Genomic DNA, 17500 nt, shown 5'->3' with positions numbered 1-17500 from the left:
CCCCCATTAGAAAAGACATGCCATCCGGGGACCCAGTGTTGTTTTTGGCAGCAAATTTAGATTTTCGTTTTAGTCATTAGTCTCTTGAATAGTTCTCATTTAGTTTTAGTCCCTTTTTTGTCACCTGGAATGTTTTAGTGTTAGTCTAGTTTTAGTCGACTAAATGGCACAAGATCTTAGTCGACTGAATCTACAGTTGATTTAGTCGACTAAAATGCCGTGGCAATGACTGATTTTACACTTGCTGAAATGAGCTGATCTACAAGCTCACAAGTTCGCGTCGCAGCGCGTTGTGAGCTTGTAGATCGGCTATTTTCAGCATGCAACCAAGTGTAAAATGACTTATACTGCATCTCTTGTCCACTAGTCCCTTCCTAACATTTTAGTCTAGTTTTTGTTTGTTGACGACATCGTCACTATATTTAGTCTTAGGCATCATACAGCTTAGTTTCCATTTTGTTTCCATTCAGTTTTACATCAGTCGAAAAAGGTAGTCGACGAAAACCTTTCGTCTTAGTTTTAGTCGACGAAAACAACACTGCAGGGACCCCCATTAGAGAAGATGTTTACGGCGTGATTCTCAACCATTTTAATTTCAAGGACCCCCCAGTTTGACATGCATCAGTCAAAGGACCCCCGTTTAATGGCATTTCTATCTCTGGGACCACCAGTTATATTTAAATGTGGTCCGGGGACCCCCAGGGGTCTTTGAGGGTGTTCCAGGGGGTCCCCAGCTAAATGATAGTTAGGAACCACATGGACCCTTATGGGTCTGTAACTCTGAGATTGTACCAAATGGACCCTTATGGGTCTGTAACTCTGAGAGTGTACAAATGGAACCAAATGGACCCTTATGGGTCTGTAACTCTGAGAGTGTAACACATGGAACCAAATGGACCCTCATGGGTCTGTAACTGAGAGTGTAACACATGGAACCAAATGGACCCTTACGGGTCTGTAACTCTGAGAGTGTGCAAATGGAACCAAATATGGACCCTTATGGGTCTGTAACTCTGAGAGTGTACAAATGGAACCAAATGGACCCTTATGGGTCTGTAACTCTGAGAGTGTACAAATGGAACCAAATGGACCCTTATGGGTCTGTAACTCTGAGAGTGTTACACATGGAACCAAATGGACCCTTATGGGTCTGTAACTCTGAGAGTGTACACATGGACCCGTTGGGGTCCATTTGGTTCCATCTGTAGGCCTACACTCTCAGTTAAATTAGCATTGATTTCACATACCAAGGGGTCCCAGAGATAGAAATGTCATTAAATGGGGGTCCGTAGACTAATCAATGCATGTCAAACTGGGGGTCCTTAATTGAACGGCTAATTAAACGTCCATTTTGGGGGTCCTTGACATGAAAACAGTGTTAATTGGGAAGCAGACAGAGACAGTGCTTTAAAACGGACTTACAGCTGGACAGCCCACCGCGGGGTCTCCTCCCCGGCGACCCCCAGGCTCTGTGGAAAGCCGTGACCTCCTCCTCCTCTTCTCAGCAGACCCGATCTGCAGTTCACCAGATCTCCAGAACATGTGCAGGCGGACGGGCAGCTTCTCCTCCGGTCCTCCTCCTCTGCGTCAGATGATCCAACACACCGGTGGTGGTCCGCGCTCTGCAGCGACAACAACAACAGGAGGACCCCCACACGGTGCCTCTGTACAGGGGAGGGGGAGGAGGAGGGGTACATGTTCCCCTCCTGGGTTTTTAGCGTTTTTAACACGAAAAACACAAAAAGCAGTTAGGAAGAAATCCCCCAAATCCGTGAAGATCGACCACCACCAAATAAAAGGCGTGATTTGTTGCTTTTCCTTGAATACATGAATGCAGTCCAATAAACCATATAATCCTTTATTCTTGTAGTACTATACTGATCCAATAAAACATATAATCCTTTTATTCTTGTAGTATGATATTGATCCCATTCCGGGGTCGATGCTGATCGCCTCCGGAAGTTTTAAAGTGCAAAAGAATCGAACCGTTTGACGCGAACTTAGCCATGATGTCTGTCTGTCTGTCTGTCTCCTCTCCGTCCGTGTGAAAACTTGCTGCTCTGTGGTTTGAGTGCTCTCTCTCTCTCTCTCTCTCTCTCCACCCATTGGCTGCCGCAGCTCACCAAAGGTATGCGGAGGGAGGGAGGGAGGGAGCAGCCAGATGGGTGCTTGGGAAATGTAGTCACCTTAACCCTGAGAGACCATGGGTTCTAATCAATTGTCTTATTATTCTTTGGGTCATGAGCCACACTTCATGACCATATCCGTTATCACTATCATCACGTTTCACTCATCACTTTTCAAGTGATTTGTGAAAAGTGAAAAGTGATCATCACTTTTCAAGTGATTTGTGAAAAGTGAAAAGTGATCATCACTTTTCACTCACGGGTTTCACTTACCAGCCTGGAAGTGCGAAAACGCGCATGAGTTATTAACGGCCCCACTCCGTCTTGTGATGAAGGTGGCTCTGCCTGCAAGTCAGTGTTAGTCTCTCTACTAGCCCCCTCTGCAGGTTCTTGGACTGGGGTGACTGGTTTGGGTGGAGGAGGCTCCTCTACGTCCTCTTCACCGCTCTCGGGGTCTGTATCACCCTCGACATAAAGTGATTTATGTCTCTGACAACGCAGCAACTTCATCTCTCCTATACTCACAAAGGAGGCTGCACTGAAATCTGGAGGCTGATCTACATTTCCTGACCTATAGGGTACTTCAGCTCTGTTCTCCTCATCAGACATGTTTGGTTAATTACTGAAAAGTGATAGTATTCTATTGAACTGACCGGCTCCTGTTCAGGCGCCAATTATATAACGGTTGCAACAATAACGATTGCAGAACAAAGTATAGCAAAATGAGGGAGGTGGTGGGTCAGTTCAGAATGTAAATCACTAAAGGACTCAGTAAATAAGTTTAACTGTAATCTATTAAATCAAAAGCAAAATAAAGTTTTCAATAACAATTATGGTGTTCTCGCTATGGTTATTGTTGCCATGGTTACACGGATCAAACACCAGGTCTAGTCCCCTCCCTCCCTGTGACATAGGAGGTGACCCCTCCCTCCCTGTGACATAGGAGGTGACCCCTCCCTCCCTGTGACATAGGAGACGACCCCTCCCTCCCTGTGACATAGGAGGTGACCCCTCCCTCCCCGTGACATAGGAGGTGACCCCTCCATCCCCGTGACATAGGAGATGACCCCTCCCTCCCTGTGACATATGAGATGACCCCTCCCTCCCTGTGACATAGGAGGTGACCCCTCCCTCCCTGTGACATAGGAGACGACCCCTCCCTCCCTGTGACATAGGAGATGACCCCTCCCTCCCTGTGACATATGAGATGACCCCTCCCTCCCTGTGACATAGGAGATGACCCCTCCCTCCCTGTGACATAGGAGATGACCCCTCCCTCCCCGTGACATAGGTGACACAAGCCAGTGACATCATGCTACTAGGCTATACTATAGCCTATACTCTATGTGCTTCAGAACCAAGCTCTTTGATCCCGACGACGAACACTTGAGTCGTTGTGGTCAAACAGTTTGACGTCTGGGCGTTCCTGCAACATGGTCGCGGTGGAGCATCTCGTTGCTTCCTTTAAGCGCCTCAGCGCGGCGACAGCGTCCATCAAACGGAACCCGGAGGCCGGCCAGAGTGCCGAGCCGCCTCCACGAGTCCAGGCGAGCTTCCGGAGAGCAACCCGGAGCGTCGGAGTCCGGAGTCCAAGGAGCAGAGGTTGGACGACTGCAGCGGCTCCGGTCCCATGTTGCTGGACTACTCCTCACACCTCAGGAGCTCCAATCACGGAACCCGGATGCCACGGAAGGAGTCCAATTAGAGGCCAGACTTCTAGCAGAGACCCAGCCCCAGAACCAATCAGAGACAGGCCTATAATAGGGCCTCCTCCTGAACCAATCAGATATAGAACTATAATATGGCCTCCTCCTGGCAGAGCGACCACATCTAAGCCCGCAACCTGGCGTGGAAAGATGTCTGTCCAATCGCAGGCTGGACCTTATAGGCAGAACAAGAGATCTGTCCAATCACAGACTGGACCTCTGAGCTCTGGCGGAACAAGCTGTCCAGTCAGAGACGGTTGCAGATAGTGGTCAGGATGGTGTCCAGTGTTTACCTGAAATCCAGAACGTCAAACTGACTGATATGCCCATATATGGAGATAGCTGATGTCATGCACCTGATCAGGTGAGATCAATTGGCTAATACAGAGCTGAGGTCACGCATCATTGTGATGTCACAACAGGCCAGCTCCATATATGCAGATCAAAGGGCCGATTCATACTCCTATTTTAGAGCCGAATAAAAGTCGGTTTGGCTCTGTTAAGCCTACAATGTGACGTCATTTGAGGTTCGGGGGGGGGCGGGCGTATAGGAGTATGAATCGGGATCAGGATTTGGGCCCTGTCCGTACGTAGCCTGGGAAGAGGCTTTCGTGCTGGTTCTGGACAACCGTGGGTCCGACGGACTCGACACGCAGTGCTCACAACGCATTGAATGAAAAAGAAAAGGGAGTTCACTCCGCCCCAAAATAAGTCCCGACGGGTGTAACGATATAGTAACTGCATGAAAAAAAAAAATAATAATAATTTTCAAGAATCGAAGTATATCGAAACGCAAAGAGCGTATCGTATCGCTTTGCAATTCAAATAATTGATCGTATCAATACCAAGTACTTGTGCGTTGAATAGTGCGTCGCAGCCCCGCCCCCGACGAGCGGCCTGGAAGATAGTTTCACATAATTTCCCCCCATAGACGTTTCATGAAGTATTTATTTAACCCATTTTGGCCTGAAGTCGAAATTCAAGAAAATGCCCTCTAAATCCTGAGTTTTCTGAAAAACCTCAAAGACAGCCTGATGAAGGCCGCATATAGGCCGAAACGTTGCTATTTCCCTGTGAATAAATGGTGGTCACTGCATTTGAAGACAGTGTGAGGTTGTTTTCCTTGTTCATTTTTGGGGCACCGTACCCTCTCCTACGCACCTGTCCCTTGTAGGTGTGCAAAAGCCTTGCTTTTCATGTCAAGAACCCCAAAAATTATAATGTAATTGGCCACCGACCGACCCCCCCCCCCCCCCATCTGAAAATATGTTATTCCAGGGACACCTCAGAAGCAAAGATTTGAGTTAAAAACGTACTGAAAAGAATCCAAATTTGCGACACATTTTCACGATTTTTCAAAAATAGCAGACGTACTTACAAGTGCCGCGCTATGACCTTGTAGATCCGCTATTTTTCAATAGCTAAAGTATAACATAATGCTTTCCCGCCCAGAATGGGTTAATCACACCAGTGTGTGTCCGGTGGAAACCTCGTATGAATCTGATCTCAGAATGGGTTAAAGACATAAAGCGGACAAAGACAACTCTTGTCGTGACAAATCATGACAACAAACACAATCTTTTGGGCCGAACAGATAATTAGAAAGAAGAAAAGATGAGCCGCGTCAGTCAGTCAGACGTATTTGTGAGTGAAGAAAATAATAGACAAAAATGTGAACATTTAAACCCACAGTGTTTTATTTTTATTCTAAAAAATATATTACACGATTGACAACACAACCCGGCTCAGAAGGTCATTTCTAATTTAAACAAAGAAAAAAAGAAATAAAAACATGACACCCCGAAAATAAATAAAAAAAATGATTAGGCTATATATAATATTGTTCTTGTTAACGTGGTACATGTGAGGCATGACTCATGAGGTCAATATTATAATAATATAGTGAACAAAACAAAACTCAACCCATTGAGACCTGAGGACATTATTCTACAGATGTCTTCTAAATCATGACAAATGATCATGAAAAAAAAACACCCATGTTTCGATGTCAGTGGTTCTCAAAATATTTATATATATATATATATATATATATATATATATATAAATATGTCAGGGATATATATATGTCCAAACATATATACAATTGGCCGCCGACCCCCCCATCAGAAAATATGTTTTTTCTTTTGTGTGTAAAGATACAAATTAAAAACGTTTGCTGTGAAAGCATGTACTATATATACTCAAAAGATTTGAAAAATATTTCACAATTAAAAAAAAAAAAAAAGAAAAAAGCAAATGTACAAGTTCGTTGCGCTATGAGCTTGTAGAACTGCTTTTTTTTTTTTTAAGTTTAAAATGTGGGTATTTTTTTCAGAAAACCTAAAATCATGATTTAGAAGACATTTTGTGTAGAATCGACCTCGTCTAAATGGGTTTAAAGGAGAAAGAGAACGTGACTCGTCACCAGAGGGGGCGCCACAGGCCGGCCGCCTCCATTTAACTCAATGGACAACAGGGGGCGCCGGTGTCCATCCATTGAATTTTGACCTTGAACTAAAACAAACAATGGCAGTTTAGCAGAACCCTTGATGGGGGGGGTTTATTTTATTTTTGGGATATAAACTATAAAAAAAACAACTAAATCTTTGACCTTGAACCAGCTCAGCGGTACAGGCAGTAAAAACAGCCGTCAGACTAAGAGAATTAGGGTTCCATTTTCGTTGCCTTTTTTTTTTTTTTTTTTTACCTTTTACCATTTTGATTTTTCTTTTCTTTTTTAAATGTTTAAAGGAGCATTCAGTGATTTGGGTGAATTGAGGGAAAAAAAGACCCAGTCCGCCCCGGTAACAAGATGTGCACATGCACGCTCTCTGTGCACGCACACCAAGGCCTGCCCCGCTCAATCCTGATTGGTTGAGGGCTTTCTCACCCACCACCAAAACAGATTTTTTTTTACCTCTGCGCTTCACTGGGGCCAGGGAGGAAGTCCTTATATGGTCAGCACACTCTATAGTCGGGAGGATTACAAAAAAAAGGGGGGGAAAGTGAATGAAGTTAAATCACTGAATATACCTTTAAAAATACCTTTAAAGTGTCGATGTAGGTCGACTAGTTAGTTTTCAACATAGTAAAACAAAGGAGGCAAAGTAGTTTAGGGATAAGGGGTTTAGACATTTAGGGATAAGGGGTTTAGACATTTAGGGATAAGGGGGTTAGACCTTTAGGGATAAGGGGTTTAGACATTTAAGGATAAGGGGGTTAGACCTTTAGGGATAAGGGGTTTAGAGATAAGGGGTTTAGGCATTTAGGGATAAGGGGTTTATGGATAAGGGGGTTTAGCGGCGACGAAAATGGAGCCCTTGATCTTTTAGCCACAAACACCATTTCTTGTCCCCGCTCTTCTCTCGGCTTCGGGGTGGATGACATTAAGGACAGCCCTGTTCAAACTAAACCCAAACAAAACCACATCCAGGGAGTTTCCTGTTTCCTGTTGTACATTTCTTTCTCCACCCTAACCCCCTAACACCCCACCCTCCCCCCCCAAAAAAAACCCAAAACAAAAAGTAGTAGCATTAGTCACATTAAAACAGAGATGAACAGAATGGCACATTGGATTCCTAATTTATTAAAATAAGTGGTGCTTGAGGACCCTTCTTTCTTTCTTTCTTACTTACTTACTGCCGAGACAAAGTTAAATAAATTACTACCATAAACGTTACATACAAATCTGGGGTAGTTTATGTACAGAGGGGGTTATTAGACACACAACAAAATAATAATAATCTACAATTCAATTCATGTTTTATGTTCAACGAGACAGACAGCAGTACAACCGTATTTTACAAAGGTTTGTGTTAACTACACGCGTGTGTGTGTGGCACCATGTGGGGGGGGGGGGGGGGGGGGTTAACACATTGCCATTCTGTAACTTTTCTTTTTTCCTTTTTTTTTAAGGGAAAAAAGTGACTCGTTCTTTTCCAAAATCTCACAGAATAATCCAGCTAAACACTCTTTCTTTCTCTAAAACAGACATACTTCTCTATGTACAAGATTTTAGATGTGAAAATAAACAGGCCCTAAACACTAAAACACACACACAGAAAACACTGGTTGAGAGCTAAGCGCAGTGTGTGTGTGTATGGAGAGAGTTGGGGGTTTGACTGAAGCCTTGTGTGTGTGTGGAGAGAGTTGGGGGTTTGACTGAAGCCTTGTGTGTGTGTGTGTGTGTGTGTGTGTGTGTGTGGAGAGTTGGGGGTTTGACTGAAGCATTGTGTGTGTGTGTGTGTGTGTGTGTGTGTGTGGGGGGGGAAAGTTGGGGCTTAGACCAGTGGTTCCCAAACTTTTTCATGCCAAGGACCCCCCGAATTGACACGAATTAGCCCCACGGACCCCCATTTGAATAGATATGCCAGGGACCCCCATATAAAAGAAGATTCTCACGGCTCTAGCAGTGATTCTCAACCCGTTTAATTTCATGGACACCCAGGTTTGAGTCTACGGAATACCAATTTATATTGTAAAGTAAAATCAACGTTAATTTAACTCTGAGAGTGTACAAATGAAACCAAATGGACCATTCGGTTCCAAACTATCATTTAGCTGGGGACGCCCTGGAACTCCCTCAGGAACCCCTGGGGGTCCCCGGGCCCCACTTTGGGAACCACTGGGTTAGACTGAAGCCTTGTGTGTGTGTGTGTGTGTGTGTGTGTGTGTGTGTGTGTGGAGAGAGAGTTGTGTTTGACTGAAATAACCTTTTTTCTGAGTGGTTTGTGGTTTGGTTTGGTTTGGTTAGGCCAAATACCAGAGGACGCACAAACTAGCCACAGTCCACGCTGGACTGGCACCGACGTGCCGCGGCATTAAGGCCATTTCAGACGGGGTAGCGACTGACAAAACCTTTGGTCTTTGGTGTTGGACGCAGGGTAGACGTGTGTTGGTCTGACAGGACCGTGGCGCTGCGTTGACCACACCCTCAGCTCTCATGGATTGAAGCTGAAAATAAAATCTCGAGACTCCAAGTCTTTCGTACGGCCAAGTCGTCCTAACGTGCAAATTAGTGAACCAGTGTGTGAAAGGAGCTCTATAGCCACACACTGACGCTAACACAATTAACACAATATGTAACATTATGAGTGTTTTAGCGTTGTGGTTGCCGTTCGTGTTGTTCTACATTAACAGCCAACCAGGAAAATAAATCATAGTCCTTTGCTTTCATGAAATATCCATGATTTTATGGAACACATAATGCTATAGGTTGACCACTTCAAAATGCTCTAATCTACGGTATTAAAAATATTTACCGAAAATATCAATCTCAATGCTCTCAAATCTCAATGCGTCGCTCGTAGATAGGCTATTTTCGATGTGCAACAAAATGACCGAAATCAGTCGTGGGGACTGAGAGCTTTAATCCATGAGAAATGTAAGCACGCTGTCACCTCCGTTAACCACACTGTCAGCTCTGTAAGCAAACTGTCAGCTCTGTAACCACACTGTCAGCTATGTAACCACACTGTCAGCTCTGTAACCACACTGTCAACTCTGTCAGCACACTGTCAACTCTGTCAGCACACTGTCAACTCTGTCAGCACACTGTCAACTCTGTCAGCACACTGTCAACTCTGTCAGCACACTGTCAGCACACTGTCAGCTCTGTAAACACACTGTCAGCTCTGTAACCACACTGTCAGCTCTGTAACCACACTGTCAGCTCTGTAACCACACTGTCAGCTCTGTAACCACACTGTCAGCTCTGTAACCACACTGTCAACTCTGTCAGCACACTGTCAACTCTGTCAGCACACTGTCAGGACACTGTCAACTCTGTCAGCACACTGTCAACTCTGTCAGCACACTGTCAACTCTGTCAGCACTCTGTCAGCACACTGTCAACTCTGTCAGCACACTGTCAACTCTGTCAGCGCACTGTCAGCACACTGTCAACTCTGTCAGCACACTGTCAGCACACTGTCAACTCTGTCAGCACACTGTCAGCACACTGTCAACTCTGTCAGCACACTGTCACCTCTGTCAGCACACTGTCACCTCCGTTAACCACGCTGTCAGCTCTGTCATACTCTCCTGGCTAGGCTAGACACTCCCCACATCCCATCGTCACAGTTCATCTTCACAACAATATATATGTATAAATATATATATATATATATCCCTCCTTCTCCATCCCTTAAACATCTGAATGTTAATAGTGGTTTTATTGACGGGTATAACTATGGATTGGTTAGAAAGACAGAGAAGAGGAAGAGTTCACGAGAGGAAACCTTTTGTCCGTAGCTTCTTTTTGTAAACACTTTTTTTTTGTTGTTTTTTTGTTTTTTTTAACCGAAGGTCTTGTGGACGACGTCACTGAGAACCTGGTCTCCACGCCAAGGCGTTCTTCCTGGATTGATCACATGGGGCGAACCGCAACCGGCCAATGGCTGGCTTTCACAGTATGTCTCTCAGCCAATGGGGGGGGGTGAGGACCAACGATGTCTTTCCGTTATGTACATTTCTTTCCCTCGTTGCAATTTCTTTGGGCCAGAGGAACACGTCGTTGCACACCAAAAAAAGAAAAAGCCGACGTAGAAAGCTCATTGGTTAACCCATTCTGACCGGGCACCCATTTTGGTGTTGGCATCATGTTATGCTTTAGCTATTGAAAAATAGCAGATCTACAAGCTCATAGCGCGCCACCGAGTGGCGCGATACGAGCTTGTAGGTCTGCTATTTTTGAAAAATTCGAAGAACGACTGACATTTTTAGAATCTGATCTCAGGTCAGAATGGGTTCATCAGACCAGTGTGTGTCCAGTGGAAACCTCGTTATGAATCTGATCTCAGGTCAGAATGGGTTAACGCGCTGTGAGCTTTGTAGAAAGCTCATTGGTTAACGAGCTGTGAGCTTTGTAGAAAGCTCATTGGTTAACGAGCTGTGAGCTTTGTAGAAAGCTCATTGGTTAACGAGCTGTGAGCTTTGTAGAAAGCTCATTGGTTAACGAGCTGTGAGCTTTGTAGAAAGCTCATTGGTCAACGCGCTGTGAGGTTTTTGTACATCGGCTGTTTTCGGTGCGCGAGGACCGACCGCGCGGCACGAATCCGGTGTTTTGTGAGCGTCTTCTGGAAAGATCAGTTACTGTACACCGTACTGTACGACACTGTACGTCAGGCAGTGAGAGGCAGGCAGACATGGGAGGAGCCACGAGGAGGAACAACTTTTACTGTGCACAAAAGGCCTGCGTGTGTGTGTGTGTGTGTGTGTTAGGTCAGGGCAGTGTGTGTGTTAGGTCAGGGCAGTGTGTGTGTTAGGTCAGGGCAGTGTGTGTGTGTGTGTCTGTGTGTGTCTGTGTGTGTGTGTTAGGTCAGGGCAGTGTGTGTGTCTGTGGTCGCCTGGTCGGTCAACCAATCGACGATCCTGATTTTTTTTCTTCTTTTTTTTCAGCCATGGTGTTAAAGGGTTTTGATTGGTTCATGTTTCATGTTTGCTGATCCAAGGGCAGGGGGGGGGGGGGGGGGTGTCCGTCCGCGTGCTGCTGACCGTTTGGCGTTCCAGGGTGGACGAGGGAACGATGCGGCGCCCGATGTGACGACTCCATGTGGAAGGAATGATGATGATGCCACTGCCCGAAGACGTCACTCTCCTAAAAACACCCCCTTCTACAAGCTGTGAGCTTGTAGATCGGTTATAGCCCCCCCCCCCCCCGGGACATCACGTGAACAAGGATTCCGAGGATCACGTTTTTTTTTTTTTGAAATGTTGACGACGCAAATCAACGTCACGACGCAAAAGAAACGCAAGGTCACTCTGGGCTTCAGTAGCAGGCGGTGGGGACGCCCCGAAGGTACCCGCTGCCCCCCCCCCCCTCGTCGAGACCGGGGCGGTCCAGTGGGTCGGTTCTGCGGCCACTTGCATACCAGACAACAGCATGCTTCATGGTGTGTTTTTGCATACAGAGACTCTAACGGTGAGACGAACAGCAGAGTGGTTCAATATCCCACCACTTTTTTTTTTCTTCCTTTCTCCTATTTTTTTCTTTTTTCTTAACAAAAACACTGAAAACGTCGCGACGAAAAACTTCATTAGTTCAACACTAGGGGGTAGCGACGCTGAGCGGGGGGGGGCGGAGCTTAACCTTCCTCCTCCTCCTCCTCCTCCTCCTGGGATTGGCCAGCAGACGTGTCCGTCAGTCAGTCAGTCAGTCAGTCACTGGCTGCTCATTGGTTCCTTTTCCCTCTTCCCGAGAAACAAGAAGAATAAAAGAAGAGTCTCTGTTTGTTTACGCGTCCGACAGGCAGCTCTGGACGCTGTCCATCCACAGCTGGGCGTTCAGGCTGTCCTGGGCGCAGAAATAGTACACCCGCTTCGTGGTCTTCAGCTGAAACACAACACACTGGTTACAATGGAGGTCTTCAGCTGAAACACAACACACTGGTTACAATGGAGGTCTTCAGCTGAAACACAACACACTGGTTACAATGGAGGTCTTCAGCTGAAACACAACACACTGGTTACAATGGAGGTCTTCAGCTGAAACACAACACACTGGTTACAATGGTGGTCTTCAGCTGAAACACAACACACTGGTTACAATGGAGGTCTTCAGCTGAAACACAACACACTGGTTACAATGGAGGTCTTCAGCTGAAACACAACACACTGGTTACAATGGAGGTCTTCAGCTGAAACACAACACACTGGTTACAATGGAGGTCTTCAGCTGAAACACAACACACTGGTTACAATGGAGGTGTTCAGCTGAAACACAACACACTGGTTACAATGGAGGTCTTCAGCTGAAACACAACACACTGGTTACAATGGAGGTCTTCAGCTGAAACACAACACACTGGTTACAATGGAGGTCTTCAGCTGAAAATCGTAATAATGTGGTGCAAATCTTTGAATATATATTCTTTCAAAGTGAATGTTTTTAACTCTAAATGGGTTAATGACCCAAATCCACCCTAAACTGCTGTTAACCGCGGCTAAATCCGCCATCCGCAGGTCTCTGACACACACCCCCCCCCCCCCCGCACACGCACACACACACAGTAGAGCAGAATGTGGTGGGGGGGGGGGGTCTTACATCGAAGAAGGCCTTCTCCTCGATGTTTTTGGGAGCTCCCATGGTGTGTGTTCCTGGAATGACCGACTCCACCTCGGCCAGATCGATCACACCCTTACACTCCTTGTCCTGTCGGCTCTCATAGTATCTCAGCTGGGGGGGAGAAAAAGAGAGAGAGAGAGAGAGAGAGAGAGCATGGTTATGAACTCATTATGCAGAATGAGCCATTTCACAAGTTTTCAAATGTGTAAAACATCTTTTAGCCAGATACGAGCTCTTAAATGGTAGAGATACGAGCTTGTAGATCGGCTATTTTCAAATGGCCGGAATGTATATATAGTTATATACATGTATATATACATATATACATGTATATATGTATATATACGTACCTGTATGATTTCAGGCCTTTTGAGAAATGACCTCGAACCAATTGCAACAGAAACACTTTTCAACAGGTTTTTGTGCCATAAATATGTTATTATCGAAATCCATTACTAAATGTAAATGGTAAATGGTGCATTTATATAGCGCCTTTATCCAAGGCGCTTCACAGAGACTGTGCATTACATTCACACACACACATTCATATACACCGATGGCAGTGGAAACCATGCAAGGCACCCACCGGCACATCGGGAGCAATTAGGGGGTTCAGAGTTTTGCTCAAGGACACGGGACACTAACTCTGGGGGAGGAGCCCACAGGGTTCGAACTGGCAACCTTACGGTTACCATCCGGGCACTCTTCCCAGTGACCCACCGCCGTACTTAGTTACTTAGTTACCGTTACCTTCTCACCTGGTGTTTGGTCTTGTCCAGCACAAACCACCGCGGTTTCCATGGTTTCAACAACGCCCCCTTTTTATACAGGATGCCTTCAAAACTCCTGAAAACACACGAGACATTTCATACAGGATGCCTTCAAAACTCCTGAAAACACACGAGACATTTCATACAGGATGCCTTCAAAACTCCTGGAAACACACGAGACATTTTATACAGGATGCCTTCAAAACTCCTGGAAACACACGAGACATTTTATACAGGATGCCTTCAAAACTCCTGGAAACACACAAGACGACTTATAGATAACTGCCACTAGAGGGCGCCATTACACTGTTAGAAAAATAATAAATGTTAAATGTTCAACCATTTAAAGCTGGGGCTTCTAAGCTGGGGCTTCTAAGCTGGGGCTTCTAATTCCATCCATGTCTAAACCCCCTTATCCATAAACTACTACGAGAGACGGCCGTCGTGCAAATCACAAGCTTTTCACCAGAGGAGAAAAACTTTTTCCCCCCCAAACTTTTTCCCCCCGCACAGGCAGACTCTTCACATACTAGAGCATGTCTGAAATAAGTGTCAGAGCTGAAATCGACATGTAAATATGAAATAAATGCTTAAACATGTAGCTAGGTGTAATGTTAAACATGTAGCTAGGTGTAATGTTAAACATGTAGCTAGGTGTAATGTTAGAGTCCACAGAAGACTAGCTAGGTGTAATGTTAGAGACCACAGAAGTGAACCTTTCAAGACATTACTCTATAAGCCATATCTCCAAAACTGGTAGGTCAAACTGAACAACCAATATGTCAATTTGAAGCTAGGCCAATCAGAGGCAGGCGGGGCGTTACCATGCCTATGCTCGGACGCAAACGATTATCATTCATTTTCCATAATCATGTTATAGATAATGTTCTAGACCTTTTCTTTATACTATGCAGTCATGGTATCTGTAGGTGTCTGTACGGACCTGTTCTCGCTCTCCGTGCTCTGGAACTGGCTGTACAGCGTGGAGGTGCTGGGCCGGCCCGTGGCCGGCGTGGAGGCGGCGGCGTCGCCCCCGTCCATGGCCAGGTTGAGGGAGGAGCCCACCCCTCCCCCGCTCTCCTGGAGGTACACGCCCTGGGAGCGCCGCTGGTGGCTGATGTTGGACGACAGGGGGCTGGAGAAGGACGGCTGCAACCGGGAGGACATGGGAGACATTTTTATTGAACCTTTATTTAACCAGTAAAAACAGGCTGAAATAAAATTACACTTCAATACTACAAATAAAGGTTAGCTTTGTGAACTATAACTAGCACGCTGAGGTTCGATTCAAACTGTTCCTGACTACAATTCACATTGCCCCGTGAAACTGTCGACGCGCGACGTGCTCGTTTGCGCAGGCGCCCGCGGGGAGCGACTGCAACTTGGATTGTGGCGAGCTTCTTTTTTCTTTTTCTTTTTACGCTACGCGTCAGGGTTCGGGGATAGGGGTCAGAGGTTAGGCCGGGTCTCACCCTGCTCTCCAGCTTGCTCTCAGCTCTCTGATTGGTCTTCATCTTGTCCCAGGTGTCCTTCCACTTGTCAGACGTCTGGCCAAGCTCCGCCTCTAGACTCTGGAGGTCCTGTCAATCAAACACACACACACACATTTCGATTTCTTTATTCGAGTCCACATTAATAAAATACATTATCAAGGACACAATTATTTTCAGTTGCTTCTGATATACTACGGCGCACTCGAAACATCACGTGTCTCAGTCCAAACAAGCCCTAAATGTACAGAATATATACAGTAGGCAACGCATGAACTTATTCACAGCCAACATTGGTCACTTCAGTCTGTATTACCAACAACGAAAGTAAATCATGGGTACAAAAAGCACCTTCTCCTCCAAATAGACCGACTGCCTATAATGGAGGAGATTGAACAGTTATGTTGCAATCTGCTTTGCCTTACACTAGCTTGGACAACCCTATAATCCTCAAGCCTCTGACCACTAGCCTGTGGACATCATGGCCCAGGCTGCCAAATGTAAAAACAATGAGCTGAGGTTTTTTTCATCATACGTTTTAGTCGACTAAAAACACCACCAGCGCTGGCGTACCTGCAGCAGCTTGGTGATGGCGTCGGGGACCACCCTGCTGCGGCTGTCGTAGCACGGCCACACCACGCGCCGCCGGCTCTGATTGGGCGTCGAGTCCGACGCCGACGAATCGTCCGCCAGGCGCTCGCCGGCGGTGCCGCCGCCGCCGCGGGCACCCCCCCCGGCCGCCCCTCCCCCTGCCCCGGACCCTCCCCCCCGGACCAGCTCCCAGTCGTAGGACGGACCCTCGCTCAGCGTCTCCTCCGTGTAGAAGTCCCACACCTTCAGGTTGGAGATGTAGCTGTACGGACGCAGCACCTGGGGGGAGGGGGGGACACGTTTAGATGGGACACGTTTAGAGGGGACACGTTTAGAGGGGACACGTTTAGAGGGGACACGTTCACATGGGACATGTTCAGAGGGGACACGTTCACATGGGACACGTTCACATGGGACACGTTTAGAGGGGACACGTTCAGAGGGGACACGTTCACATGGGACACATTTAGAGGGGACACGTTCAGAGGGGACACGTTCACATGGGACACGTTTAGAGGGGACACGTTCAGAGGGGACACGTTCACATGGGACACGTTTAGAGGGGACACACTTAGAGGACACGTTTTAGAGGGGACACGTTTAAATGGGATACATTTAGATGGGACACATTTAGATTCCTGATTTAACACTTGGCTGCATGCTGAAAATATCAGATCTATAAACCCACCTCCTCGTCTTCAGGACTAAACATGTATTTGTATTAGTAAATATCAAATCTATAAACCCACCTCCTCATCCTCAGGACTAAACATGTAGTTGTATTAGTAACTAGACAACCTCGTAGAGGTCGCAATTTAAAAAAATTGCAGAGTGTGGTTGCCGCAGTGGCTTACATATATATACCCCTCCCACTGATATTGCCAGCCTGTTACAGTTTCAAGTCACACCTTAGATCGTGTGTAAGTAATTCGGAGGGGATTTAACCCCCGAAATTCTGGTTTTCCGACAAACGGTTACATTTATCGCGTTTGCGGCGCCCCCTATGGATGAAAATGGAATTGCTTTTGGAACTCTGTTGAACGAATCACTCCGGACATGTGATTTGAATTTTGGATGGATTGGACATTCCGTTCGTGATTTATGGCATTTTTCGTGATATAGGCCCCTCCTACTGACTTCGGAAGACGATTACGGCCGAACGATACGCACTACCGAAAATCTGAATTCAAAAAAATTCACAAAATTCAAAATGGCGGAAAATCCATCATGGCGGAAATGGGCGTGGCCTATATGGGGAGATGCGTCATGACCCAAGGAATCCAGGGAAAAAATAATTTTGATTTTACGACATACGGTTCAAGAGTTATGAGCCAAAAGGTAAAGTGGGCTGTTATAGCGCCACCATGAGGCCGACCTAAAAATATATATTTTTAATTAATTTTAGTGATAATTAGGAAATATTCCTCCAAGCTTTGTAACTATAGTGCTTACAGTCTCAGAGGAAAAAATACTTGAATGTGATTTTTTGCATTTTTCCATTGAAGTCAATGGGATAATTTAATTCACTAATAAATTCATATCAATTAAACTATACAACATTTCTCTTAGCAAAGTACACGCCATCGATTCCCGATTTTTCCGGTCAATTTGACATATGGCTCAAGTGCGTACAGTCAAAACTGAGGGAGGAGTAGTGCGTCAAAATAAAGACTAGTGGAAGAAAAATAATAAAGTGTTACAGTTACAAGAGTCTGGTTGCCAGAGGCAACCACACTAAATATCAGATCTATAA

The 17500-nt window shown here is 45.9% G+C and overlaps 2 protein-coding genes across 2 annotated transcripts in view; both read right to left on the bottom strand.

Annotated features, from left to right (window-relative positions):
* Window positions 1–2031, bottom strand: part of lrig3 (leucine-rich repeats and immunoglobulin-like domains 3) — a 46675-nt gene extending 44644 nt beyond the window's left edge. Inside the window, exon 1 of the mRNA XM_080757351.1 lies at window positions 1423–2031. Coding sequence (XP_080613477.1) covers window positions 1423–1697 — 275 coding nt within the window. The 5' untranslated portion in view covers window positions 1698–2031. The remainder of the gene's footprint in view (window positions 1–1422) is intronic.
* A 3476-nt stretch (window positions 2032–5507) lies between these two features.
* Window positions 5508–17500, bottom strand: part of sbf1 (SET binding factor 1) — an 87112-nt gene continuing 75119 nt past the window's right edge. Inside the window, 6 exon segments of the mRNA XM_080757664.1 lie at window positions 5508–12164; window positions 12876–13007; window positions 13655–13742; window positions 14610–14815; window positions 15139–15246; window positions 15730–16026. Coding sequence (XP_080613790.1) covers window positions 12066–12164; window positions 12876–13007; window positions 13655–13742; window positions 14610–14815; window positions 15139–15246; window positions 15730–16026 — 930 coding nt within the window. The 3' untranslated portion in view covers window positions 5508–12065.

The sequence above is a fragment of the Protomyctophum bolini genome (assembly GCF_963924005.1).
Source record: "Protomyctophum bolini genome assembly, chromosome: 23".
Lineage (NCBI taxonomy): Eukaryota > Metazoa > Chordata > Actinopteri > Myctophiformes > Myctophidae > Protomyctophum > Protomyctophum bolini.
This window is presented reverse-complemented; position numbering and strand designations above follow the sequence as displayed.